General features: G+C 39.2%; 1 protein-coding gene across 8 annotated transcripts in view; it reads right to left on the reverse strand.

Annotated features, from left to right (window-relative positions):
• NIPBL (NIPBL cohesin loading factor) overlaps positions 1-14,327 on the reverse strand; it is a 312,200-nt gene that overhangs the window by 94,530 nt on the left and 203,343 nt on the right. For all 8 annotated transcript variants that reach the window (XM_075932528.2, XM_006139460.5, XM_006139462.4 and 5 more), the window contains one exon: positions 4,579-4,761. In XM_075932528.2, coding sequence (XP_075788643.1) covers positions 4,579-4,761 — 183 coding nt within the window. The remainder of the gene's footprint in view (positions 1-4,578; positions 4,762-14,327) is intronic.

Genomic DNA, 14,327 nt, shown 5'->3' on the forward strand with positions numbered 1-14,327 from the left:
ACAGCAAAAGAAAGGCTGATACCTACACGAAGATCGCAAAGTGCCCGGTGGAGAAAGGATACTCCAGGGACTCCCAGCAGTGCCATGTTAACACAAAGGAGCTGAAGCAGCCCTATCACAAAGCAAAGGAGGCAAATGGACAGTCTGGAGCATTGCGCCAAACACGCTGCTCCTACAGCCAGCTGCATGTAATCCTAGGGAGAGGAGCTGACCAGCTTCCCAACCAGACTATGTAATCCACCCAAGACAATCAGGGCAGCAGTGTAGAGGACAGTGTGGTGGAGGGAGAGGAGGAGGAAGAGGACGAGAATGGCCAGCTGGTGAGCTGCGAGAATCAAGAACTTTTCATAACCTTGGAGACAATCCCTGCCTCCTGGGATGTCTCACAGTTGGGCACTGATCCCAGGGAGGGCATTTCTGGTGAGTTCATAGATTTTTTTCTTGCTATAAGTGGGTTAAGGAATTGGGAGTGATGCGTGGAATACTCTAGACCCACACAGTGCAGGGGTCCTGACAGAGCTTGTTAATATGTCTAGAGATGGAGCAGGAATCCGCCCTGCATATCTCCATAAAGCTCTCAGTCTGATACTTCTCACAGATTTCTGGGGAGTCCATCCTTATTCGTCCTCAATGATAGGACACTCCCCATGCCAAGCCACTAGTAAGTGGTCTGACGTCATTGCAGCACAAAGTATTATAGCATAAGGACCAGGTTTCTGGCTACATTCACTCAGCATCAGCTCCCTATCACTGTCAGATTCAGAGAAGACTGATATCTCACATGCAACCTTGATGGAGGAGAAGCTATTAAGTGCCACCTCTGCTTCTAGACTGGCATCAGCCTCTGGCACTCCCTCCCTTCTGCCCTCCCACCCATAGATTCCTGTGGGATAGGAAAGTAGCACTCCTTCAGGAAGCAGTGTGGCAGAGAGGATGGAAGCTGCATGAGCAACTGGCCTGCTGGCACGACCAGACCACATCCTCCCTCCCACCCACAGGATTGTGTCCTGGCAGGCCCCCCTTACCATGCCTGAGTGAGTCTAGATATTCTGTTGAGAACTCTGCTGCATACACACTGTACAGTGGCCACTTAAAAGCATAACTTTGGCCTTGCACAGAACCCATCTCCATTGTCTTTATAGAGACCTTCACAGTATGTTAACAGATTAGGTTTTAGGCTCCACAATGTACCTCATGTAATGTGTGCCCTAGTAACTTTTCGTTACAGCAGGAACAGCAGGGAGCTTGCTGCACACTCCCTCGGCTCCAGCAGCCGTCTTGCTCGCACAAATCCACAGGCGAAAATGGACAAGGGAAGACATGTTTACGGAGCAAATGAAGTGGAGGAATACGCTCCTGGAGGAAATGCAAGCAGAGCGGCAGGACAGGATAGCAGAGCAGCAGAACAGGAGCACGTGCAGGGAACTGCAAGCAAAGCAACAGGAGAATGTCTTTTCCTCCCTGACGGCTGTGATGGAGCACCTGGCAGTGTGCCTGGAGAAGAACCTTCCCCCCCCTAGAAACCTTCCCGCCATGTGCAAAACAACTTTCCCTCCTCACCCAGTTCTATCGTCTCCACCAGGAGGGACCCCAGGACACGGGGTTGGAGGAGAAAAGGGAGGGAAAGGACACACAACCTGCAGGGCCTTGGGAGGCAAAAGGCTATCCTCACATTTCTGATGCCTCCCCTATTTTAGGTCCCACCATGGACTTCTTTTCTGTCCCTTCAGTCTTCCTTAAATAAAAATGCCTGATCTCTGAACAGTCTATTTGCTTGTATTGCAGGGGTGGGGTGGGAGATTATTGGCGAAGACAGTGAGTGCAGGGACATCTTGTTGAGAGGAACATGCGTGACTCTCAAAATAGGCCATTCATAAAGCTTTCTTTCAAAGTCTCTCTGATTTGCACTGCCCTGAGCTGTGCTCTCCTTATCCTGGTGTCTGGCTGCTCAAAATCTCTGGCACTGTTCTTTAGCCTCCTTCCCCGTTTCCCCCACCCTGTGCCAGGTAACTTTCCCCCTTGCTGTCACAAGTATTACGAAGCACACAGCAGGTTGCAACCACAAAGGGAATGTTGCATTTGCTGAGGGTCCAACCTAGTTGGTAGACTCCTACACATTCTGTTTAAACATCCAAACGGGCATTCAGCACCATTCTGCACTTGCTCAGCTTGTAGTTGAAATGCTCCTTACTGGGGTCCAGGCTGCCTGTATATAGCTTCATGAGCCACAGGAGCAAGTGGTAGGCTCAGTTGCCAAGGATCACAACAGGCATTTCCACTTCTCCGACTCTGATTCTCCTCTCTGGGAAAAAAGTGCCATTCTGCATCTTTCAGAAGAGGTAGGAATTGCTAAAGATGTACGCATCATGTACCTTTCCTGGCCATCCCACGTTGATGTCAGTGAAATGGCCCTTGTGATCCACCAGCACCTACAACACCATCAAAAAGTACCCCTTGAAGTCTATGTACCCCTTGGCAAGGTTGTCAGGTGCCACGATTGGAATGTGTGTTCCATCTATTGCCACACCGCAGTTAGGAAACTCAATCATGGCAAAGCTTGCCACTGTGGCATCCATGTTTTCCAAAGTTGCTACCTTCTATAGCAGAGTGGTATTGATTGCTTTGGTTATCCGTATAACAGCAACCCCACTGTAAACTTTCCCACTCTGAATTGATTTCCAGCTGTCTGGCATTGCAAGCTTCCACAGGGCAACTGTCATGCATTTCTCTACTATTGGAATGGGTCTCATTTGGGTGTCCCTGTGCTTCAAAGCAGGGGAAAGCCATTAACAAGTTCCATGACAGTGGCCTCGTGCATTCACAAGTTTTGCAGCCACTGATCCTCCCATACCTGCAGCACTATGTGGTCCCACCAGTCTGTGCTTGTCTCAATGCACCAGAACTGGCACTCCACTGTTTCCAGAGAACTGACTGCTGGCTGCATTCAATCAGTGCAAGGCTTTCCTATATAGTGCATCCATAGGATCCCAAGATTCATCCTCTTCCTGGTGAGTGACACGCACTCTCTCGAAATACTGCACCAGTAGGCATGCCAAGGTAGACGTCAACATCACAATGGTTTGATGCAAAACAAGATCCATGCTCATGCTGCTATGACATCTGCCCAGGTAACCAGGTCCAAAAAGGGCACGAAAAGACTGTTTTCCATTGATTTGAAGCAAGGGGGGAGGTAGTAGATGAGCACATGAACCCAGAACCACCCGCAGCATAGTTTTGGTCCCAGCCTGCACTAGCAGCATAACCCAGAATGCAAAGCAACGCAGGCACTGTGGGATAGTGATCCACAGTGCTGTCTTCTCCATGTTGATGGCAGTCTCCCTACTGAGGATGCGCTACTTCGAATTACATTGAATTCTTGTGCAGAGTGGGGACATCGACCTTCGACTTTGCAACATGTGTGGCAAGAAATCAACCTTAATAAATTCGACCTCATCTCGTAGTGTAGACATGGCCTTATAGAACAAGTTTTAGTTTGTGGTCTCTCACACCGACTGGAGTTCAATATCAGATCATAATGATCAGGAATGCCTCTCCTAAATCACTTCTATTCAGTGCTGATTTCAAAGGTTATCTTGAAAACTGTTAGAACTAGAAGTAATTTTGATTTGTTGAAGCAATAATATCCTTCACCCACATAGGTTGAGGCAATCAGAAAAAATGTGTCTGAGAAAACTAATGAGGAAAAGGAGCCCAAGAATCTCCATTGTTTTGTTTTCTTGTGTTTCCAGTTAGAAAAACTGACAGATTGGTTTCTGCGAGTTCCTTTCTTGAAAATATTTCTAAGGCCACATTACAAGGAGAGTTGCTTGTTATGCTGAATTTCGGACCTCTTACTGATCTAGCCCCTGTATACATACAAGTTCAGTAGTCTGCCTTCAGTGCTCCAGGAAGAAGGGAAATATTCCCCAGTTCAGCTGGGTAGACATGGAGGAGACATGAACATTTACTAAACTAGTTTTTAAGGTAATAATACATAGCATTGTGCTACAGCACTGGGAGTTTGAGATCCCTGACTGCAAAAATTACACTAGAAGTAAAGTACATGTAGTGAGGGAAGCATAATTACAGATATTCAATGTTGAAGTGTGTGGTCACAATTATTTTTCTAACATTTTCATATAGAATACTTGGAGGCTGCAACCTTTACTCGCTATGCTCGTCTACGCCCCTCTCTCTGGCCACTTTCACTTTGCTGAGAGAACCTGTTGACGCTGATGACATGATGATGTCATTCTGTCACCTGGCAGGAAAAAACTTTTTTATATATACAGATTACCCATGTAAAACTTAGTGTTTTTTTTTAACTGAGTCTAAAAGTATCCTGTAGCATAAGTGAAAAATATATTCTTCAAACAGGTAGGCTTGGCAAGAGGAGTCTAACTAGCAATCTATTTATCTTGTGTGGTAAACTTAGGGTTAGTCATTTTTCTTTAAAATAAGTTACTCTGTCAACAAATTAACTGGACCCCCAAACTTAACTTGTACCTGCATTGTTTTGACTAGTCAGCTAAGAAACCTTTTAGCATGAGCAATAGAATAGAATGATGTACTACTTACATTCAAAAGCTTCTTCACTGCCATTGTCTTCATCAGAACTGATCTCAGCATATTTTGGTTTCTCATTAACTGTGCTACGTTTGCGCTTGTTCATTTTCACACGTTCACAAAGTGGCATGGTGGATTCAATTTCTGCCAGGAGCTCAGGAGGCAACTCCTTTAACACTGACTGATCTATGCTACCTATTAATGAAGAGTAAGAAGAGTAAATATGAATCTGAAGATAACAGTAAGGGCCCACAGCTGTAGTCCCCTCTCAGGACTAATTCTAATAGAACATCTGCTAAATATCCTGCAGTTAGATATTATTAAAAGTATCTGAGGTCAAAGTCCTCTGTCTAAAGTTTCATATTTTATCAAATTTACAATTAAATTATCATACTACACATCTCTTACAAATGTACATTTTTAAATGTTTACCAGAATACATGTGATATAAATTCAACCAACAACCTTTACGTACACTTCCCCCACTCCTGCTAAGGGCCTTCCTTCAGTTTGTTCTCTGAATTTGCAAAAATGTTTTTAAAAAATAGGCAGACTTGAGATTCAATGTACCTTGTGATCATATTTCTACCTATTCTGCAACATCTCCTTTTCCAGTGCACAGTAAAGGGTTACTTTACTTTATCAGCAGGTGGAAACAAAAGCAATCAGATCTTAAAAGTCTGTTACCCTCAATTGTTTCCTATATGGGAATACAGCTGTGTGTGTGTGTGTGTGTGTGTGTGGGGGGGGTTATGGGGTTCATTTTTATTGCTCTTTTCTTAAGCTTATCAGAAACACTTAAAAAATTAAAGCAACTGATTACATACCAAATAAAAAGCAACAACAAATAAGAATACACTATTTTCTATGAATATTCCTTACAGTCCCAGAGAAATCATGCAGCATCACATCATTGTCATAACACATTCTCATACAGAAATTAATCTACAATGGGGAGGGTCACGTGCATATTGCTTAGCCATAAATGAGAAAAACCAAGTTAGTTCAAAGACCAATTGTAATGCTTCGGCACTGGTTCTAAGGCTCCAATCCTGCACAGACTTTTTAGCACTGAGTAGTCCCACTGACATTAATGAGACTATTCACAGAATGAGACCTCAGGAGGTCGAGTCCAACACTCTGCTAAAAGGAGGACCAATCCCAACTAAATTGTCCCAGCAAGGGCTTTGTCAAACCAGGATTTAAAAACATCAAGGGATGGAGATTCCACCACCTCCCTAAGTAACCCATTTCAGTGCTTCACCACCTCCATAATGCAAAAGGTTGTGCATAAGTCTTTAGAGAATTGTGGCCTAAATAAAGGCATGACAAAAAGCAACTATGGAAGGAAGACAAGGGGTGGCAAGAGACAAGGAGAACAAGAGCTGCATAAAGATCAGACAGCTTAATAGTCAGACATGTATCTTGATGTCATTTTTTAGTCTTTGTATTTATTATGAAAATTTGTAACCATAATAGTAATGGTTAGTAAGATAGAATGCTTTAGTAAATAAAAAAAGGAGATGGATTAGTTATGATCCTCAGTTACTAATGGTTTGTACAGCTGGCATGACAAAACCATCATCTAAAATACCTAGTTTATTTTTGTTTATGATGTATAAAGAAAGCTTAGATCATCATTATTTTAATATTTATGTTTTTCCTTTACCGCTTAAAAACATTTTACATTTATCAAAATCAATTCTGGTCTTCCCTGGCTTTGCAGAATTACTATATTTTCAGTGAAAAAGAGATTACATCAAATTTCCCCAATGTCAGTTAGTGTTAAATAGGTACAAAAACAAATGAAAAAGATTAAAATAGTTCAACTAAAAATCCAATAGTTTTCAATGGTTCAGCTTTCAATCTCTTGAGATGTTATACATCCACTAATTCTTGAACTGCTAGCATCTTCCAAGGTGTAGACAGTTTGAGTTTTTAGTGTGAAAAACCTCCCATCTTTCTGCCAAATTTCTTTCAGACCTTCATGAAGCACAAAACAACAAAACGGGATAAAAACCAATTTTTTAAAACCCTCTAGCGGTCACCAGTAAAATTTTCGCTTCTCCCATGGTGTTTCCAAAAGTATCTTTTCTATATGCATATTTTTCTCAGCAGGTGAGGGTTGTAAATGACCAGCTTGCGCTATAGGTTTCAATCATGGCCAGTGCAAGATTCAGACTTGATCTGTAGTCTAGACATCTATTAACAGTTCATGCATATATCACTTTAAGGGCCCCTCCTACAGTAGTAAGCTTCTTAATTTTGCATGTTTCTGCAACTCAGCCTTTAGTATTTTCTTTCTTCTTGCATTTACCAGGAGATGGTCTATTCTATAAGACTCGTCTCTCACAAAATTCTCTTAAGAGTTGACATTATTAAAAATACAGTCTAGTTTATTCAGGTTCATATAGAAACACTTGGAAAATCCAAGCTTATTCATACAAAATTAATCTAAGGGTAACAAGCATTAGTCTACAAAACACATGTTAACAATTTTGCTCTGCTTTAAAGGTATAGATACTTACAAAAACGTAAAGGGACAAACAACTTAAAATCACATATGTTTGATAGTTATTTCCTAAAACATCAAAAATTAAAATTTGAGGAATGTTTTCAGTTTATGTTTTTGCATTTAAGAGGACTTAGTGTATAGTTAATTTTATTAACTGCACAATCACTTTTTCCTCTAGTTTGTATGCCTTTGTGAACAGTATAGTAAGGGAGGGGGAAACATTTTGCAGTTTTCTTTAGAAAAGATTTTTAAAACTACAAAAATTGGCAGAAGGCAATAGGGTGAATTATCTGAAACTCCATTTAAATTTTGAAATTGACTTGAATACAGTGATGAAATCTTTATATGGTATTAGTTACCATGCACTTTAATCCTTTTTTAATATTTATTCACTACAATATATTTTATCGATAAAAACAAGCTTAATAAAAATGTCACAATTTTACCAAGATACTTAACACTTAGGAATCTTCACATTTTAAAATAAAGACATTATATGGATACAGGATTTGTAGAAGCAGCCTTGCAGAGCCACAACATGAGGATATATACATATGGATCTGACAGGATCAAGTATGTCTGATTTCAGCACTGAGTTTTGTAGACTATGTCAGTAGAATTGCCTAATGGGTCTTCTTGCCTTGGGGATTAATAGCAGTTTGTTGAGTAAATACCACGGCTTAATGAGGGGAAAGTAAAGGCAACATTTCAGAAGAAATACTCAGCGCAAAGGTAAAAGGATGATAATATTTAGTGAGTCTTGGATTGTTTACATATATTAAGGTTAATGTCTGAATGTAGGCCAGTTGCAGATAGCTCCTGTTGCTACTTCTGACGTAAACCTGAGTTTTGCGTTAGCACACAGAAGGTGTTAGACTTTGTCCTTCAGTGCACATTTCATTCTTAATGTATTCTGTAGCATCTGTGAGGACAGAGAGCTATTACTAACAAGAGCAAAATTAAAGTTGTGATGCTGGTGTGAGCCTTAACTTTTATTTCCTGGTTTTCAGAAGTTTAAGTTTAGCCACAAAGCTCCACAAAGCTCTACTATGCAACCGTAACTCTGTTAATAAAGTTTTGGGGCATTTAATTTCCTTGTTTTTGAGAAAATATTTTCTCAATATCTGCACATACCACATCCCAGTTTCCTCTTCCACTGATCCTTGCTCCATCTGGCTCTTTGCCACTGATTATCTTAGACACAGAATGTAATAGTTGAATGTTTGTCCCTTGCATCAACTCTTTAGCTCCTGTCATCTGCCTGTCAAGCGCAACCTGATTCTCCTTCCTCCTGCCCATGGAGAAGCAGGCATCAACATGGGACTTGCATGTTGAGGACATAAAAACAGTCCAGGAACTCACATGGAGTCAGTGAAGATATTTTTGAAGAGAGATGAACATGAGATCACATCCGAGGAAGGAGTGTCCTGTGGTTAGGATACTAACCTGGAACATGGGAGAATCTGGGTACAATTCCCTAGACCTTGGGTAAATCACTTAGGTTTTATCTATAAAGGAAGTTATAGCAATGATATAATATCTCTATAACACTCTCAGTGGACATTTATTTCTCAGTAAGAGTCTTTTTTTTCCTTTCTCTTATTTCTTATATCCATTTTCAAAGCAACATTGCCTAAATTGGAGAAACAATGAGAAGTCCTGTGGCACCTTATAGACTAACAGATTTATTGGAGCATAAGCTTTCATGGGCAAAGACCCACTTCATCAGATGCATAAATTGGAGAAAGGCACTCTTGCACCAGAATAAGAATGTCTACACAGGGAGATAATACTGGTAAACATAGCAGTATAAAGTTACATCTCATCTAATACCAATACAGTTACCCATGTAGACAAGCCATTTATTTCTGCGTATCTCAGCTCTTCATTTATAACATGAGAATAACACTCCTTTTCCTCACAGAGCTGTTGTGAAGATAATACATTGACAACTTTGAGATACTCGCATATTACAGTGCTGGGAAAGGAGGCAGATAAGTACCTATCACTGATGGATGGATGTGGGGTCTTGAAGAGGACAGAATTGAAGTCACCCCAACAGCTCCTACTGCACAGCTCTTATGCCCTACTTTCCATTTCCCTTTTCCCTGCATTGGTCCAAAATTCCGTCTCCTTGTGCTGACCTGCCATAATCCCTCCAACCATTCAGATTCCCCTATTGCAGCTCAGATTCTGCTCCCTCTCTTCTGTTACATCCTTCACAAATTACTTATTCATTTGGAGGATGATTACAGTGTTAGTTTCAGCTCCCAATATTGCAAAACAGAAGAACCAATGATTTTGTGAAATGCTGGGTTTGTTTAGGGGATAATACTGTAGGAGCCCCTTGTTCAACTGACCCTAAACTTGGACTAATAACTCCAAATTTCAAAAAAAATCTGGATAGGGATACTAATTTTAGAGCATTAAGAATAGCTGACATAAACCAGAAAGCGATGAAAAAACTCAACTATAGCACAGCATGAGCTCTTCTGTACTAGCTTCCATGTATAGTAGAAGCCAATGGAGGCAGAGTGGCAATTTTGGCTAGTAGTTAAAAGTACAGGACTAGGGAATCATTTCCACAAGGTGTTTTTTATTCCACCGAATCTCTGAACTTCTTACCTTAACGTATTTGTAAAATGGGGCTAGTACAAGCCACTTCCAACATTTTCAAATTATTTGTCAAAAGAAAAATATTAAGTGCAAAATCACATAATATACTGTTTAAAATGAAGTAGGATTGGAGGCCCAAATAAATAATTTTCGTGCTTTCCAAAATGGATTCACCAATTCTGCAAGACAATTTATCATTTTATTTATTTTCTTGTGAAACTAACTTCAGTATTCATGAACAGTAGATACACTGGAGCTCTTGGAAAATTCATGACCAATTCTGATTAATTTGAAATTCTATTTTTAGTTGGTAAGTGTAGTAGTACTTTATTGTTATATTTTGCTTTTTTTGCACAAATGTAAGGCTTAGTATTTTTTTCCACTAACATGTTTTTGTAATTAATGTGACTCACAGATATGATAAAACAAATTAAAATAAAAGCCATGAATCCTCTTGAATATTTTAAAAAGGAAAGAAATTATTCCTCAACTATAGCTCCATAACTTTGTCTCTTATTAATATATCACTAGTACATCTACCTTTCTCCACAGACTTTTGAGATATTGGTAGGCAAAAGAAAAATAAGCTTATTCCTTTTGTCCCAAATGGTTATAAACCAATTTTTAATGGGAGATCGTAAAATAAAAAGGAAAGAAATAGACAGCATAGTGATATTCTGTATGTTATTTCAGCCCCCTCCACGCACTCGTTCACTTCCATTAAGCCAAAACTTTTATTTAACTGAACTCATTAAACAACGAAAAACTTAATTTTAAAAGTGGTTTTTAATATTTCCATCTTTTTGAGGTGTACAAAGAGTTTCTTGGCTTGCCTTCACCTCTCTTGACCATTCATGAAATAATCATTGTGTTCCTTCCTTTGAATAAAAATGTAATTTTAAATAATCATTAATCATAATAAGATATGCTTAACTAAGTTTCAGGTAACTGTTAATCATCTAATCTGAAACAATTACATGTGTAATTTTAAAGAAATATTTATAATATGGTTCTAAAAGGGGCACTTTAAGAAGAAGAAAAAAGCCATGAAAAAAAAAATTAGAGAAAATGAAAAGCCCTATCTTACTCCTATAATAGTCACTGGTAAAATTCCCATTGAATATGAATAGGATCAAGATTAAAAGGAGAAGTCAGCAGGTTAAAGTTTCTAGGTGGAAAAATCATCTAAAGCAGATCAAAAGTGACAAATGCTGTACAGCCAGAAAAAACATTTCTCCAGTGGCTAGTAAAAAAGTTTCCCATGGTCAATTTCTGCTGAATGTAAGCTTTTACTTTTAAAAGCACATTTTTCTAATAATGAATATTCAAAAGCAAACAAACACATCCAACATTTAGAAATCTAAATAAATTGCTTCTCTTTCAGAGATACTTGACGTAGAAAAATTGTGGGTGCTTTGCATCCTGAAAAATTAGATCTCAAGTTTCTAAAATTTATAGCTGCAAAGATAACCTTTCAAATGCACACCAGTTAAGGTAAAAGACCACTTTTCTTAGCAGTAGCAAACTAAGATGAGAGAGAGATTCTGTATGTCATCTTACATCTGACAACAAAAGGTATCTGATATCAGCTGAGGAAGGGGCATACAAAAGATGAAGCTTCCAGAGCACTATGCTAGTATAAATCCTGGGAGTGATAAGTGTTAGAGCAGGACCAGGATTCTGCAGGCCCAGCTATCACAACAGAGGTAGCAGGTAAATTGTACTTTTGTTGCAGGTGGGATTGGATGGGCCAAAAAAACCCAGACCCCAGTAACTTGCAAGAAAAATCTCTTGCTCACAGTATGTGTAGGAAAAACTTTAAAAAACCAAATAGTCTAGGAGCACCTTAAAGACTAACAAAACATGTAGACGGTCTTATGAGCTTTCATGGGCACAATCCACTTCTTCAGATAACATCTCGTGGGTTGTGCCCATGAAAGCTCATGATACCATCTACATGTTCTGTTAGTCTTTAAGGAGCTACTAGACTATTTATTGTTTGTTAAGTTTTTGCTGTTACAGACTAACTTGGCTACCTGTACGGTTAAAGGTTTTGCAGAACAAAAATGCAAGAAACAATCCAGGAATGGATATTATGGAGTGGGACAGGAGCAGAATTTTAAGAAGTCCCATGCAGAGTTCTAGCAATTGGTGAATTTCTTTTAGAGTTTTGCCACTGAACACTCCTTCCACTTTGTGTGTCAAGTTCTGGCTTACAGATGTCAGGGAAATTTTTCAGACAATGAAACTGCTCAATACAACTCAGAGCAAAGCCTAGAACAGAACTGAATTAGATATTTATCTTAGCTTGAACTTGAATTTTAAAAAAATGAATGTTATTTCAAGTTCACATAACTATTTCTATACTATTCAGGAACTGAGAAAGCAATGAAGATATTTCCTCCTAATTACAGCATATTTTTAATGTTGTTTTGAATACGAGTATTTTGATATAAAACCTTAACCAATTTAAAACTTGTAATTGTGAATTTTCTTTTAGGCCCACATGCTCCAAGTTTTTTCCAGATGCCAGTGCATCTTTTTAATACAATGGACATAATTCTTAGTTGGTGTAGTCAATAAAGGCACACCTGTTTATACCAACTGAGGAACTGGCCCACTGAACACAACACTGGACAGGACACTGTTTGAAGCCTCTTTCTATTATTATACTAATTAAAGTTGTATCTGCCAAAAATCCCAAATGGGCTGCAGCTCTGCTGGTTCAGGGTCTAATGTTTATAAACACTGATAATCTTGATTACTGTGATGTCATACTTCTGTAAGAAAATGAACAAGCAAGAAAAATCTTACATGGGGTTTTTATAAAAAATTGACAATATCAGAGTCCTCAAAGAAAGGCTGAACTTTGACAAGTTCTATAACAGTTACAATTCCCTTGCTCCTAACTCGCCAAGCCTTCTACTTTACTTTTACACATTTCTGACAGAGTAGGAAGATATGCTCAGGGCTTACTATTCCCATTACCTTCCAATTTCTCTGGAGCAGTTAACTTTCCTCGTCCATGACCAGGCTTGGGATGAAATATCACCAAATCTCTCATAAAGGAAATATGGAAGAAGAATTCCCTTAGGAATAGGATATCTTGTTTCAGCCAGATTTATCTTTCTCTAGAGAGAAGCTCCAAGATCAAGCAGCAAGAGAGATCAGAAGGTCAAAACTATAAGCAGAAGTTTGCTTCTTCAGGGCTTGTGATGTCTTATATGTGATCCCTAGTAGAAATTATCATGTGCCTGATACATCTAACTGAGTAGGCTTGAGGAGACTACTGGGAAATTACATTTACCCTCTCATATCCAGTTAAGGTTGTAACTTCTGACAGCAATCCCAGGCAAGACAAAAATCTGGTACAATTTCATATACTGGAGGAGAGTCTGGGACTTCCACAGAATATTCACTAAAGTTTATGTACCACTTGTAAACCCAATGCATGGAAAACCAGATTTGTTCCCGTCCTCAAATGATTCAGCTCATTTCCTTGTACAACAGCTGTTTATTCTGGTGAGCCTACTTTCTCCTTCAGCTGCCCCAACTGAACTTGTAAAGTCCAATCATTCCAGCTATTGATTTCACAGAATTTAGTAGCTGTGCCAGATACTTTGGATGGGAGATACTGGAGAGTGCACTGCCACCATTTCTGGGAACAGAAACCACTCTCTCTGCTTCATTGGGAGAGAAGATCTTCAACAGGGCCACAATGTGGGGAAGAGCCCCAGGGAGCCCCCGTGACAGGTTATGCCCAGAACCATGGAGTGGATTACTCCTGAATGGTGCTTAGATTACAACAAGCCCTAAAAACTCAATATGGGATCCAAATAGCAAGCTGGATTCTCATGCATCACCTCCAGAAATAAATATTCTGAAAATCTAGTATGCCTCTCACTGATACCAAGATAGTTCATTTTTTATCAATAGGTTTGAACAGATGTAACTATTTGCAGCTTCAAAACAATTTTTGATGATGACAGAAGCATGCAAGTATAACATTGGCTTTACAGTGTTAGTGGAAGAAAAATTTAGTTGATTCTTTAAAAAGAATACCCTTAAAGAACAACTTTCAGTAAGATGATGGTATTTTTAGAGAGTCACAGAACAGCTGCACACAGTGCAGTTTGTTAACAGAAGCTTCTGGGGAGCAGTTAAAATCCCCTTGGTAGATCTAGCCATAATTTGACAGCATTGAGTACAAATATCCATACTGATTAGTTTGAAAATGATTTGTCTACATATGATAAATGGTCCTGTGCATTAGACTGTGTCAAAGATTCTTTGCTGATACCACTGAATATTTTTAGACAAGCTCGTGTATGATACCACAAGACTCAAAAAAGACATTCTACATAAAGCTTAAAAAAATCTCATTTGTCCTATGGAGAGAAGGCTTTTCTCGGCCAGCATCAGCTTCTCCAAAACTTACGTCCCTATAAAAATAATTAAATTTATTTTTGTTATGGTTGCAAAGACCATCTTCTAAACATGAACTGAGTGTAAACCAATTAACCAATATCTTCTTAAATCTGCACAGATAGTTCCATTTCTTCTGACTGGACTTTATTTTCACAACGTGCTTTAGAGATAAAACTTCTCCTTTTTAAAATTCTGTGATTGC

Source organism: Pelodiscus sinensis, chromosome 6 (genome assembly GCF_052426305.1).
Source record: "Pelodiscus sinensis isolate ZL-2025 chromosome 6, ASM5242630v1, whole genome shotgun sequence".
Taxonomy (NCBI): Eukaryota; Metazoa; Chordata; order Testudines; family Trionychidae; genus Pelodiscus; species Pelodiscus sinensis.